General features: G+C 35.4%; 1 protein-coding gene across 2 annotated transcripts in view; it reads right to left on the bottom strand.

Moving 5' to 3' along the window:
- The window catches only part of SAR1 (SUPPRESSOR OF AUXIN RESISTANCE1), a 108,572-nt gene that overhangs the window by 62,215 nt on the left and 31,623 nt on the right, over positions 1–14,734 (bottom strand). Inside the window, exons 5-7 of one of the 2 annotated variants that reach the window (XM_088980273.1) lie at positions 14,226–14,286; positions 12,337–12,494; positions 601–683 (exon numbers count right to left, since the gene is read on the bottom strand). In XM_088980273.1, coding sequence (XP_088836399.1) covers positions 601–683; positions 12,337–12,494; positions 14,226–14,286 — 302 coding nt within the window. Of the gene's footprint in view, positions 1–600; positions 726–12,336; positions 12,495–14,225; positions 14,287–14,734 lie in introns of those variants that run through there. The other variant, XM_088980271.1, reaches the window with a different exon arrangement.

The raw sequence follows: 14,734 nt of genomic DNA, 5'->3' as shown, positions 1-14,734 counted from the left end.
CACACAATTTATAAATAAGTACAGGGGGAGCTAAGCAGGATGGACAACAATGAGGTGTATGGAACGTAGCCCCTGTACATTAATCATTCTTTAATACTAATAAAAAATCCTATTGTCACCAAAATTATGAAAATTCTGTTTAAGCATAGGCCAGAATGAAATGGAGCAGGTAATAGAGTTGAACTTGTGTCTTTTCATACTCAGCAAAGCCATACACAAATGCAGTTGCACTTTTTTATGTCCCAAATACAGCTACATGTCAAATTAGAGGATTTGGAGGTTCTTTTCTCCAGTAGTGTAGCAGTATATACAAACCATCCATACCTTGAATATATGATAAAATATTATGAATTACCAACAAAGACAGCTTTAGATGATAATAAGCAATGTAACAAAATTGATCTCAATTGCACTACCATAAGCATTCAACATTTGTGGGGGAATAAATAAGATTCTTTTAGCCATATAACAATCATCATAGTAGACTGTCAGCACAAACACGAAAATGCAATGCAAATTAGGGAACATGTCATCATGGAATATTTTACACATAGAAAAATCAAGTAGTACGTTATTATTGCTCTTGCAGCTGAAACATACCAAGGAACGGTATAAGATAGCTAGAGGAATTAAACTCTTATCGTTGTTAACTTCACCAACAGATAACTTTGAGATTGTAGTTCCTGAAAGGAAAATCATGGTAATAGTAGTAAAATCAATTTTAGATCTGTCAGACTGGTCATAAAAAAATATGTTTTAAAACATAACTTCCAGGGATAAATTTCCACTAAAAAGAAGGCCTCGCAAGAAGTCACAAAATATAAATGAACTTCACATTTTGGTAGGAAGTATTCTGCAACCACATTACTTAATGTTGAAAATGAGTAAATAGACTTGCAGGTTGAAACTCTAGCCTTATCTCTTTTTAGAAACCAGACCACACTCATTGCATAAGTAGGATTAGAGTTATTGAGTCTTCTTTAAGTTAAAATAAGGTAATGGTAGTTCAGTTTGAGTCCTACTAGGATTCTTATCAGCCTAACAGTGTCTAACAGTTTGACACCTAGGAGTATTATGAATGTAACAGTTTTATAGTTTTCAAGGCGGCGCTCACCAATGTGTTGCCTAGGCAACAAGGCACCCTTGGCTGGGTGCCTCAGCCAAACACCTTGACTTATATCAACTAGGTGCCCTACTGCCCTTCTAGGTGACTAGGCACCTAGAGTTATTGACTCTTTTTTAAATTGAAATAGGGTACATAATGGTAGTTCATTTTGAGTGGGCACCTCACCCAAACACCTTGACTTATATCAACTTTCCATCTTGAATATTTACCATATACACTTATTAGCCTTCTTTAGATACTAATTGATAATAAGACTTCGTTTGGTTTGTAGACAGGATCGGAATCGGAACCAGAGAATCTCAAAGAATCGGAATCCCCTATTCTCAACGACTGTTTGGTTCAGTCCAAAACCGGAATCGGATTCCAATTGTTGTTGTTAGGTACATTTGGAGTTGGAATTGGAATCAACTGAAATTTTTCAACTTTGTATTAGTCTATTTATTATTTTACTATTACTTTACTAATAATTTATGAATATATAACTATTATTGTATTAGTACTTTGTTATTATTATCTTATTAGTAATTCATCAAAAAAAAAATCAGTATCTCATTAGTACTTAATAAATAATATTTTAGTATTTAATTATTTTATGAATATTTTATTAATATTTTATCGTTTTACTATTACTATTAATATTTCTAATATTATATTTTATTAATTATTTATTATTTTATTATTATTTTCTTTTATTATTTTTGTTTATTATATTAAAATTAATTTATTAGTATTTAATAATTAAAATGTTAGTATATTATTATTACTTTAATTATATTATACAAATATTTCATTTATATTTAATTATATTTAATAAATAATAACTTTGTTTTCGTTATTACTTTGTTGTTATCATTATTATTTTAACTAATATCTTAGTACTATCATTGACTTATGAATATTTAATTAAATTTTATTATTTTATTATTTTTTCTTATTATATTAATAGTATTCTTTTATTTTTATTTATTACTTTCAAACTAATTTATTATTATTTAATAATTAATAAGTTAGTATTTTATTATTACTTTAATTATATTAAATTAATATTTTATTTGTACATAATTATTATTATGATTATTTAATAAATAATATATTTGTTTTTATTATTAATTTATTTTATTAATATATTTTTATTATTGTATTATTAGGTTCATAATATTTTATTATCTAATTACTAATCTGATATTATTATTTCATGAATTGTTTATTAATATTGTATTATTATTTTATTATTACTTTAATTATATTTTATTTATACTTTATTATTTTCAATTTGTTAATATTATATTATTGTACTATTATTTTATTACTATTTTACAATATTTTTGTTAATAATTTATTCTACTATTTTTTATGCTATTACTAATATGTTATTACTTTTTATTATTATCTTACTATAATTTAATAATATTTTATTATTTTATTAATATTAGGGTTTGGGGGTTTTGTCATGAGTTCTTTACTTTTTGACAGACTCTAGAATGGGATGGGGGCTTAGAATTGCCATTCCCCCATATAGGGGAATCCCATTCCCCAAGATTGAGAATCGAAAAAACATTTCTGCCAAAGAAACAGTTAGACTCAGAATGGGCTATTCCCATTCCAAATCAATGCACCTATTCCAGGAAACCAAACGGGCCAAATTGCTCTAAAAAATACTTATTATAGTATTATTTTTGAACAATAATGAAATTTAAATATTTAAAAGATTTGTATCTTTTAGATATGATGATTTGCCAGTTTTTTTATCAGCAACATAAGAAAATATTCATTCATTAAGGGTCTGTTTGGTTCACAGTTGGAATTGGAATCGAAATCCATTCGAATCAGAATTGGAATGGGCTATTCCCATAGTCTGTTTGGTTCAGACAGGAATCGGAATGGGAATTGGAATCAGCTGAAATGGGATTTCAATATTTCATTCCCAAGGGAGGGGGAGGGAATGGCCATTCCCGCAAATGGGGGAATGCCATTCCATCAATAATGGGAATGGGATTCCGATTCCATCCAACCGAACTGTTGGAATCAGAATGTCCCATTCCAAACAGGCCTTAAATTTAAAAAGAAATGGATTGCAACAAGTTGTGAGAAAGAGAAAAACCATTACATAAACAGCCACCGAATACTGAATTACAATTGTGCCCAATACATATGCTGTTATTGGACTCCTGCTTTAGCTAAACCATCAGCCAGGCTGTTAGCAGATCTTCTAACCCATTTTCTTTGAACATTCATGTCTCTAGACAACCATTTTAAGTGTCTGAAAACCTTTATGAGCTGCCAAACAACCTCCTCACCTTTTTTCAGCCATCCCACTGTCATCTTTGAATCACCTTCAATGATCAAACTACCAATTCCCATCTCTTTAGCTTTCTCAACCCCAAAAGTTACTGCTAAAAATTCTGCTCTTACCAAATCACCTCGTTCAATTGGGCCTAAGAACAAGGCACAAATAAAACAACACTTGTCTCTAATCACCCCTCCAATTCCTGAGGGGCCTAGAATGTCCACACTACTTCATCGAAATTCAGTTTCATCCACCCACCCACTAGGGGTGACCAGACCTCTAGGAGCTTTTTGTTTCATAGAGGAAGAGCTTGCTCTCGCCCCCCAACTCCTGAAGAAATCCTCCACCTCAAAGTCTGAAAAGAGTTTCAAGGTCTTTACCCAATGTGCAGCTCTCATAGTTAAATTCCATCACTGTCACCTTACTCCTTTTCCTCTCCCCAAAAATTTTTGAGTTTCTTTCTTCCCACACTATCCAAATAATTGTTGCCCTTGTACATCTCCACAGAATCCTCCTTATTTCCATGCTCCTAAAAACAGAAGGGCTAAGCAACCTTTCCAAACTGGCAGGAAGGTTCCACCTGCAACCAAAAGGAGAACTAGGGAACTAACCAAAAGTTGGTTCTTTATATTTTAAAACTCCTATCACCTAGGCAATTAGGCGCCCCAGTGTTGCCCAGAATCACCTAGTCACCTTGAATTATGAATTTAGAGTCTATAAATATGTATAGATGTTTTACACAAAGATCAATGAAGTTTTAGTGAGTTTTCATGAGCTTATGCTAATTATTGTGAGTGATTCCCATACCCTAGATTGATTCTGGGCACCCCATGAGAGATTCCGGGAATGCTTTTTTTTTTGAAGAATCAAGAAAAAAATTTATTAAAAGTAAAAGGAGTTACATCCTAACATGCTTTGTTGTCTAGATGACACACCACATACATGTTAAGTACTTGAAGGGAGCTCTAGGCCATGGACTACTATACAAGAGTGGAGGAACTCTTAGAGATAGAGGGGTCCACAAATGCTGATTGGCCCGGATCTATCTGACAAAAGGATCCACTACAAGGTATTGTACCTTCCTTGGTGGCAACCCGATGACTTGGAAGAGCAAGAAACAAACTATGGTAGCTAGAAGCAGTGATAAAGCTGGATATAGGGCCATGGCTCATAATACATGTGAATTAGTGTGGCTGAAAAATCTTTCGCAGGAGATGGGATTCTCAGTTAACAGACCTATGAAGTTGTATTGTGATAACCAAGTTGCAGTCCACATTTCTTCTTCTAACCTAGTCTTTCACGAGAGAACAAAGCATATTGAAGTTGATTGCCACTTTGTAAGAGAAAAGGTGATTAGTGGAATGATAAATACTCCTCATGTGAGTTCAAGACTCCCTCCCTCCCTCCCTATCTCTCTCTCTTCTCCACTCCCAACCACCATCATCGTCTCCGCCCCATTCTCTGCCTTTGCAACTAACGTAAAATAGAACATCGTTAGAACTGATTTAAAACTAATTATTAATTATTTTAATTTTTACTGATTATTTAAATAATTTAATAGTTTTTAAGATATTAATTTGCTAATCACTAAATATCTTTTAATTGCTTCATAGACTTTATTACTATTTTTATTATTATTTTAATTCTTAATAATTTATTTTTAATTTATAAATTTATATGTACTTTCCAATTTTATTCTTACGTTAATGAATTATGTTTAACTCCAATGTGCCTATCCATTTCTGGGGGGATGTTATTCTTACAGGTTCTGGACATGAAGCCTCCCTTTACCCTTTTATACCCCGATAAAAAATTATTTACTGTTCCCCTTAAAAAACCTTTGGTTGCACTTGCTTTGTTCAGATTCTTGGACCTCATCGTTCCAAATTTGATCTTAAGGCCTCCAAATGCATTTTTTCTCGACTATGCACAAACTCAAAAGAGTTATTGCTGCTATGAACCTACTTCTGGGAGGAGATTTGTCTCGACAGATGTTACTTTCTTTGAGGAGGTACCCTATTACCCTAGGGTTTCTCCTCAGGGGGAGAGTAGTGAGAGTGGGGTTAGTGAGAGTGGGGTTAACTCATCAGAAGTTCCTTTACCTGTTCCATTGAGTGATGAGGGATGTAATGGGGAGGGTTGTCAAAGGTGTCAGGATTTGAGAGTATCACAGGCGGTGGAGGCAGGTTGATTTTGGTCATCAGCAGTCCAGGCCAAACCCAGTTCCTTCTGCGGATCCAGATCCAGGTCCCCCTAATATACCTTCCACTGTTGATACTTTACCTTCTTTGGATGACCTTGACCTCCCCATTGCAGTCCGTAAAGGCAAACGGCATTGCACCACATCCACAACTCACTGCATTTCCCAGCTTCTGTCCTATGATCGCATGCCCCCCTCTTACAGGTCCTTTCTCACATCCATTGTTGATAATCCTATTCCCAGAACAGTGCAAGAAGCCTTGTTAGTTCCTGAGTGGAAATATGCAATTAAGGTTGAAATGGATGCCCTTCTGAGCAATAATACTTGGGAGCTAGTTGACTAAACTGAAGGAAAGAAACCGGTTGGATGTAAATGGATATTTACTGTGAAACATAATGCCGATGGTTCCGTTGAAAGGTATAAGGCCCGGTTAGTTGCAAAGGGATTTACTCAGACTTATGGTATAGACTACTTGGAGACTTTTGCTCCAGTAGCAAAGATGACCACTATTCAAGTTCTGTTATCCCTTGCAGCCAGTTATTCTTGGCCCTTGTTCCAGATGGATGTTAAAAATGCCTTCCTCAATGGAGACTTACAGGAAGAAGTCTACATGCAGTTACCTCCTAGATTTTATGATGCAGAAACAGGTAAGAAGGTTTGCCGATTGAATAAAGCCTTGTATGGACTAAAGCAGTCCCCCAGAGCTTGGTTTGAAAGATTCAGACAAGCCCTTGAAAGAGTGGACTCTTCCTTGTTCATGGTTTGAAAGATTAAGACAGGCCCAGTCAGACCATACATTGTTCATTAAAAGAGTGGACTCTTCCTTGACTTTGCTTGCTGTATATGTGGATGATATTGTAGTGACAGGGAATGATAACAGTGAGATTGAGTCTCTTAAACAACTCCATCAAGAGTTTAAGGTGAAAGATCTGGGAGAGTTACGATACTTGTTAGGTATTGAGGTTGCTAGATCTAAACATGGGATCTTTATTTCTCAAAGGAAGTATGTTCTAGATCTATTAGCAGAAACTGGAAAGTTGGGTGTTAAGCCTGTATATACACCTATTGAACAGAATCACAAGATCAGTGCAGAGGGTGAAGAGCCTCTCGAAGACAAAGCTATGTTCCAACGATTGGTTAGAAAACTCCTCTATCTTTGTCTCACACGACCAGACATCAGTTATGCAATCAACGTTGTTAGTCAATATATGCACTCTCCTAGAACAACTCACCTCCTTGCAGTTGAGAGAATATTAGCATACTTGAAGAGATGTCTAGGTAGAGGTATATTATTCAAGAATAATGATCACATGAAGATAGAGGTCTATACGGATGTTGATTGAGCTGGGAGTGTTGATGACAGAATGTCTACCTCTGGATATTGTGCCTTTGTAGGAGGTAACCTTGTCTCCTGGAGGAGTAAGAAACAAAGTGTTGTTTCTCGTTCTAGTGCTGAAGCTGAATAAAGATCTATGGCTAATGGTGTGGCTGAAATCCTATGGCTGAAGTCATTATTTGAGGAGTTGGGTATTGCTTATGAGAAGCCATTAATGTTGTATTATGATAATCAGGCTGCTATTAATATAGCTCATAATCCGGTACAACATGATAGAACTAAGCATATCGAAGTCGATCGACATTTTGTCAGAGAAAGGGTTTCGTCTCAAGAAGTGTGTTTCTCGTATATCACCTCCAGCATGTAGCTCGCAGATCTTCTCACCAAGGCTGTTCCAAGGAAGAAATTAGAGGCAGACCTATGCAAGTTGGGAATGACAAATATTTATTCCCAACTTGAGGGGGAGTGTAGAGAACACTGATGTGGACCCCACTCCTGTGGTGTATAAGGACAAGTACTCTGGTGAATAATCCCATGATCAAGTAGATAAGAGGCCAGTGGCTTGGTAAAGTATATTTTTGCATTATTGGATCTGAAGATTTTGATTTTGACCCCAAACTGGGTTAAAATCATATGATGAAAGATTTGGGTCAGAGCAGGAACCTCATCTCAAGAATGCATAAGATAAACCCAAGAAAAACGGGTATAGTCATCAACAAACAACAAGAAATATTTGTACCCCCCCCCATAGAAGGGATGTGATACGGGCCCCAAACATTGGTGTGCACAACATCAAAAGAATTACTACTTTTATTACTCAAGGAATAAGATGTTCTACAATGCTTTGCAAGATCACAACTCTCACATCTCAAATTTGACATCTGAATAGACTCAAACAAATTTGGAAACAAACTCTTCAAAGACCGAAAGGATAAATGACCTAACCGATTATGCCAAAGCATAACCGAACTAACAGACTGAGAAACAAAAGACTTCATATCTTCATGATCTTTCCAATGAGAACTCTCTCCAAGCAGATAGATCCAATTCGTCTCACAGCCAGTCTCAATCACCTTCCTTGTCTCCAAGTCCTGAAAAATACATCGGTTAGGAAAAAAAGTTACTGAACAATTCTGATGTTTTGTAATACTACTGACTGAAAGCAAGTTAGTATCAAGCTTAGGAACATGTAGAACTGAAGAAAAAGAAATGGTATTAAACAACTTGATGTCTCCCTTGCCAAAAATGGGAACAAGGGAACCATCAGCAATGGACACTTTATCTCTATTAGAAGATAAGTGATAGGTAGTGAACAGTGATGGCAAACTAGTCATATGATCAGATGCACCTGAGTCTATTACCCAACAATGTTCAGTGTTACATGGAGCTGAAGCATGGTAAGCTGAGGCCCGAGTACCTGAATGAGCAAAGGCTGATTTGGAAGGAGCTGATGATGATTGAGATGATTGAGCTGAATTGCGAACTTCCTTTTCCAACTAAATTAGGGCAGCCCAAACAGCAGCTAAGGTGTCTAGGGGCGTGCCTTTTGTGCCCGATGAGGATGCAGAATCAGTATTAACAGCCATATGGGCATTACCCCTTTTGTTCCTCAGATTTACTGGGACTAGATGAAGGTGCAGCTTCCAACATGTGTCTTTAGTATGCTTAGGTTTCTTGCAATGTTCACACACTAGATCCCGCTTATCTTCCTTCTTTTTATCCCTTTTTGTATCACCCCCAGACTTAGGTTTAATTGCTACCAAGGCTGGTGGGAAGGGTTGATGCTACATCATAACCTTTCTCCTAGTCTCTTCACTATGCACCAAGGAGTAGGTTTGAGATAAGGTCACACTGTCCCTTGTTAGTATTTGTTGTCTCACAATATCATAGTCAGGATTCAGACCAGCTAGGAATTCAAAAACCCTATTAGTTTCAACTTGCTTTCTATGAATTTGCGCATCCTTTTGACTTTCCCACTCAAGTGTTTCTAAGTGGTCAATTTCATGCCACAAAGATTTCAAAGTAGAGAAGTAAACGGAGACTGATTTCTCTCCTTGCTTAAGGCTATTAACTGCACACTTCAATTCATAGGCCCTAGCAACATTAAGGGGTTGGGAGTAAGTCTCTTTCATGACATCCCAAATTTCCTTGGTTGTTTTTGCCCACAAATAGTTCCGGCCGATATGTGGCTGCATAGAGTTGCACAGACATGTCATAACCAAATAGTTCTCCTAAACCCATTTGGTATAAATTTGGTCCTCCTTAGATGGTTCTTTCACATCTCCCAACAGGTAGCTAAGTTTTCCTCTACCCCCAATGGCCATCATGGCCGATTGGGCCCATTCTAAGTAGTTGGATCCATCAAACTTCACAGTTGTAATCTGAAAGGCATTCTCAGACATTTTACCAGAATTGCTAATCCCGAAATCACCTTCCCCCTGATTCTTGAACTCCATTCTTGGTCAAGAATTAGAAATAAAAAACTTTTGAAGCTACTGTAATAGAAAAAACAGCACCTAAACAACTGATAACAGCCAGCCTAGGTCTTCCAAAAACAAGGAAAAACAGAATTCTGCATGAAACCAGTTCAAATCTGATTTGAAACCAATGACAGTTCTGAATTTTAGGGTTTTCTCCCAAAACCCTAGAAAGAAAAAAAAGGTTTTCCAACCGCACCTCTCAAAACAGACCAAGATGATTCTTTCAAGGTTATTCTCAAGAAAAAAAAACTTACTTTATGAAAGAAAATCTCTGGCCGCCACCTTCTGTCTTACGCAGAACCCTAATCTTGGGGATCCAAAGCCTTTTCTAATTCTTCTTGACTACTAGAACTCTCCCAGCCTTCTACAATCTTCTTAGTAGTAGCCACACAGTACTAGTAGCCTCCAAGAATCAGTCGATCCTCCTTTGTTGAAAAACTTCTAAACCTAGGAAATTCTCATGTAATCAATCTAATTAGACTAACATAAGACCACCTTCTCTACAACCAGTTTTAGGTTTTGAACATAAATTCTGATTGCCACCTTCGTTCTTGATAAAGAAACTGATCTTGGACTCTTTATCTTCCGCTGATTCTTCCTAATTATCAAGAACACAATCCACTCTTTGGACAGCTGCTACAGTCTCTGATAACCTCCAAGAATCAGCCGAAAAAGGGATCCTCTTTATCTTCCAGCCCTAGGCAACTCTCATGTGGTTGGCTGGAATAGACTCACATGAGAAACCCTAATCCTTGCTCTGATACCAAGTAGTCGATCAAGACTACAATCAGTCTTGAATTCGAAAGCAAAAAGAAAGATTTCAAAAGAAAAGAAGAAGAGAAGGAGAAAAGAAGTACACGAAGGGTTTTTGAAAAGAGAGAGAGGGTCATATATGTTGACTAATTGTAAAAGGGCTGAATTGCCCTTATTTCTTACATGGCAAATAAACTAATAAAAAAGCTGAAATAACAAGCTGTAACAACAAACTGAAATAGCTACCAACTAACACCGACACAACTAACAAAAAACATATGCTATGCTGCCATACACACAGTGGGGACCACAGCAGTGGGGTTCACATCAATGTTCTCTACATTTTTTATTTTTATTAATTATTAATTATTTTAACTTTTATTAAATATTAAATATTTTAATAGTTTTAAGATACTAAATTGATAATTATTAAAAATTTTTTTCATTGCTTCATGGACTTTATTACTATTTTCATTATTATTTTAACTCATAATAATTTATTTTTAATTTATAAATTTATATGTATTTTTCAATTTTATTCTTATTTTAATATAATAATTTTTTATTTTTTATAATTTACTCATATTTTTCAATATTACTTTGAATTTAATAAATTATTTTTTATGAACTAATGCAAATTGAACTCCAAAATACCAAATAGTTTGTTTTAGGGGTAAAATGGTAAAATCACGGAATTTTAGATGCTAAAGGTTTGATCTAACACAAACAACCTTATCTATTTAGAGCCTCTAAAAAGTAGAAAAGCATCTATGCCTCTTTTGAGATTTCAGACACTATCATTTTAACTTTTTCAGATTTCAGATTTATCAAATGCCACCTTACTTTACCAATCAACCAATCTATCTATACATGCAAATACAATCATACATACAGACATAAACACACACACACACACACACACACACACAGAGATTGGGTATTTGGGCCATGTGGGCCTTAATCTTCTTGCTTGAATTTTTTATTTTTAGTTGTATTTGTGTTAATGGGCCTTGATTTGATGGGCCTGTTAACTTTTAATTTGTCTTTACGAGCTGGCTGCCCTAATAAAAATTAAGAAACTGGAGAGACTAGAAAAATCATCTAACTGTCCTAAAGAGTTTCTTCTTAACAGGTAATACATTTGAAGATTGATGGTTGTGACTTGTGAGGTTCTTCAGTAAAGAATAACTAATTAGTGTATTTCTCCCCACATGTGCTCTTTGTGTAAAGCAAGTTGCACAACCATAAGCAATTTGCTAATGTCCTCCTCAGGCACCAATAGTTATAATCTAGAGTTAGGGCTACCACCTCAACCCAGTTGCTTTCCAATCCCATGTAAGTTGGATGTTAGTTAGGTTTAACTCCTGCACATGCTCCATTATGTAAGAGTTAGTGGTTTTGCCAAAGAGCCCACTATTACAATAGGATATGGGCGTAATATTGGTACACTCGGATCCTTAGGCCATGGGTCAAATCCATTTAAACCTAGCCATTGGGCCTATGGAGGCCCATGTTAGCTTTTAAGGCCTCTTTGTAGGAAAGAACCTATTTCATGGACTGAAAAGGGTTTTTTTTTTTTTTGATAATTGACTGAAAGGTTTTTTTATGCCCACAAGTTTCTTTTGAGTCTAATCTGAGGGTTTGTTCTATTTCCCAAGGGTATGGAGATGTTAGGAATTTTTTATCCTTTTGTAGGGAGATTTAAAATGGATCAAATGTGTATATATTAGGTCTCTTAGCCTTTTATAGGTGCAGGTAGGGAAGGTTCTTTTTTTCTTGTCCCTACATCCTTCCCCCATTCTTCTGTATTTTTCTCTTTCCTTTTTAAAAGAGGTTGTTACCTATGGGGAAAGAAAAGCCATGACCAGGTGGCCCTACAGTTAAGTGTCCCAAAAAATAGCATAATCATGATAACTTCAATATTGATTCACTTTCAAATAAATGTTAGGAAACAAAAGTATGGAATCTAAATCAGCATGTTATACCAAAAGAAAAAAAAAAAAAAAAAAAAAAAAACTAAGGGATTGTTCGAGAATGTTAATGGTTTCGTTTTAAAAGCAAAACTACTCGCATTGTCAAAATCCCCCTAAATCAGCAAGCGGGAAAGAGAGACACAAATCCGAACAAAAATTAAGCAAGGATGGTAGAAGTTGCCTGTCACCGTTGGAATGTTAAATGTATAACTCAGAATCCTAGTGTAACTTAGAAGATCCCACACTCGTAAGTTCCCATCAACATGAAGCACAAAAATCAATTTGTTTCCATGCACCTCCAGTACTGCTAAATCCAGCACAGCTCCAACTGTCCTACCCCTACACGTTGTGCAAAATACATGTAATACTACAATTTAATAAATAGCAAAAAGTAATTGATTGCATTAAGCTAAAAAGATCATTGCTTTGACCTTATATTCCATTCAATTCTAGGAATTGCATGCTATTTCTTTCAGTGTGGTAACGTGACAACAATTAGTGCGATGTTTTTTACTGTCACTATTAGTGCAGTGCTCAAGTACAATATTTAGTTTTAATTTAAAGAAATACCAAAGCTTGATTACAATAAATATCACAATGAACTCTAAAGACATGTTAGATGCAATTCAATGGATTACTCTCAAGCATAAGAAGCATTACTGAAAGAAGAAGGTAGTAATTTTAACGGTTTATCTCATCACCAAAGATTTTATCTCATCATCAAACTAAGCTTTTATCTGAATCCAGTCCACCCCTCCCAAGATACCAAATAGCCAGCACCAGAAGAAAATAAAAATTGCATTTGTCATCGTAAGAAACGTGTTTAGGGGAATAATAGGATGATGAAAGCAAACTATATGAAAGGTATTTAAAGATACAGTGAGCAGTACACTTTCTTTTTACCTTTACTTCAGCAATAGGTGCTAAAGAACGAATTTTGGGCATGTTGCTTCATTGACTGGAGGTGTAAGAAGCTCAACTGAAGATGTGGGAACAACTTGCTCATGATTGTGCCTATACCTTTTGTACCACCACTGTATGACAGAGGCAGAAATAAAGGTAGGAGCATTAACAAGTGGAGGAACAGGAATAGAAGCGGTAGGAGAAAATGAGGAATCAACAGGAGGAGAAAGAGAAGACTCAACAGGAACAATAGAAGACTCATCAACAGATTCAACAAGGGCATGAATGGGAAAAGCAAGATCAAACAATTCAATGGAATGCTCACCTTAGAAGGAAAGCCATAGAAACTAACTCTACAAAAATGACATCCATTGAAACAAATCAGGTACCACTAACAGGATCATAACAACAATAACCCTTCTGTGTGTAGGCATAACCAAGGAAGATGCATTTCCAAGCCTTAGGTTCAAACTTGTGCCTTTTAGAGTTAGGAATATGGACATAACGAGTGCAACCAAAGATAAGAAGAGGAAGAAAAAATGTTAGTATTAGGGAAAAGAAAACTAGAAAGAGACTAAAGTCCCAACACTCTAGATGGCATATAATTGATTACATAGGTGCTTGTAACAACTGTATTCCCCAAAAGCTTTACAAGGACATGGGAGTCGAACATAATATTTCTGGCAACTTCAACGATATGATGTTTTTTCATCTCTACCACTCCATTTTGTGGAGCATAGGTACATAAGCTTTGATGAACATCCCCAAAATTTTCAAAATAGGAAGAGAAACTTCTCAAAATAATCCTTAGCATCATCAAAATGGAATATTCTGATACAAATATCAAACTGAGTAAGAACAATAGAATTGCTTTACAATTTTTGGAACTTCATCATGAGATTGCATCAAATAAATCCATATATATTTGGAAAAAATATCAATGAATAAGATAAAAGCCTTGAAGTAATTCCTACTACCACCACCTCTTATATCACATCTTTTTTTTCTATATGAAGCGTAATTATAGGAAATTGATAATTTCAACCTTAGAACATTAAACTATTTTTCCCCTTTACAATAGTTTTTCAAACACTTTTAGTGTTTACTGTAAAAGAACAAAAATTAAACTACTTTCTTATACAAGATTACATTTAGAAAAAAGAATACCTAGCCATAAGACCCCACAAACGACCAATCCCAACATCATCTCGCAACTCATGCATGAAACCTGCACACCAATGGCATATGCCATACATGGAATATAAAACCATCACAACAATATGAGAAATGATATACAAAATACAAAAGTAAATAAATAAATGCATGGTTTACAATATCCATAAATTCCATAATATTTCTGCAACATATTTCCATTTCCATGGTTATCGACATGCAATATTACTGGAATCGACAGATTCCTCGATGAAAGCTACCGGTGCTATGTGGATACAAGAGATGGTATTATAACTTAAGTTGATGACAGTAGTTTAGATGTGGAGTAGCAATGATGTTTCCCACCTAATGGACATGATTACCACTTTGATCCAGCTCGAAATATTATTGGAAATTTGGAATTGACATATTACCCAATGAAAGCTACTGATTCTATGTGGATTGTGAACTACAAGAGATACGATTATAGCATAAATTGGTGACAATAGTTTAGATATGTGTAG

The sequence above is a fragment of the Nelumbo lutea genome, chromosome 3, assembly GCF_056320005.1.
Source record: "Nelumbo lutea isolate HS-2025 chromosome 3, American lotus-T2T, whole genome shotgun sequence".
Lineage (NCBI taxonomy): Eukaryota > Viridiplantae > Streptophyta > Magnoliopsida > Proteales > Nelumbonaceae > Nelumbo > Nelumbo lutea.
This window is presented reverse-complemented; position numbering and strand designations above follow the sequence as displayed.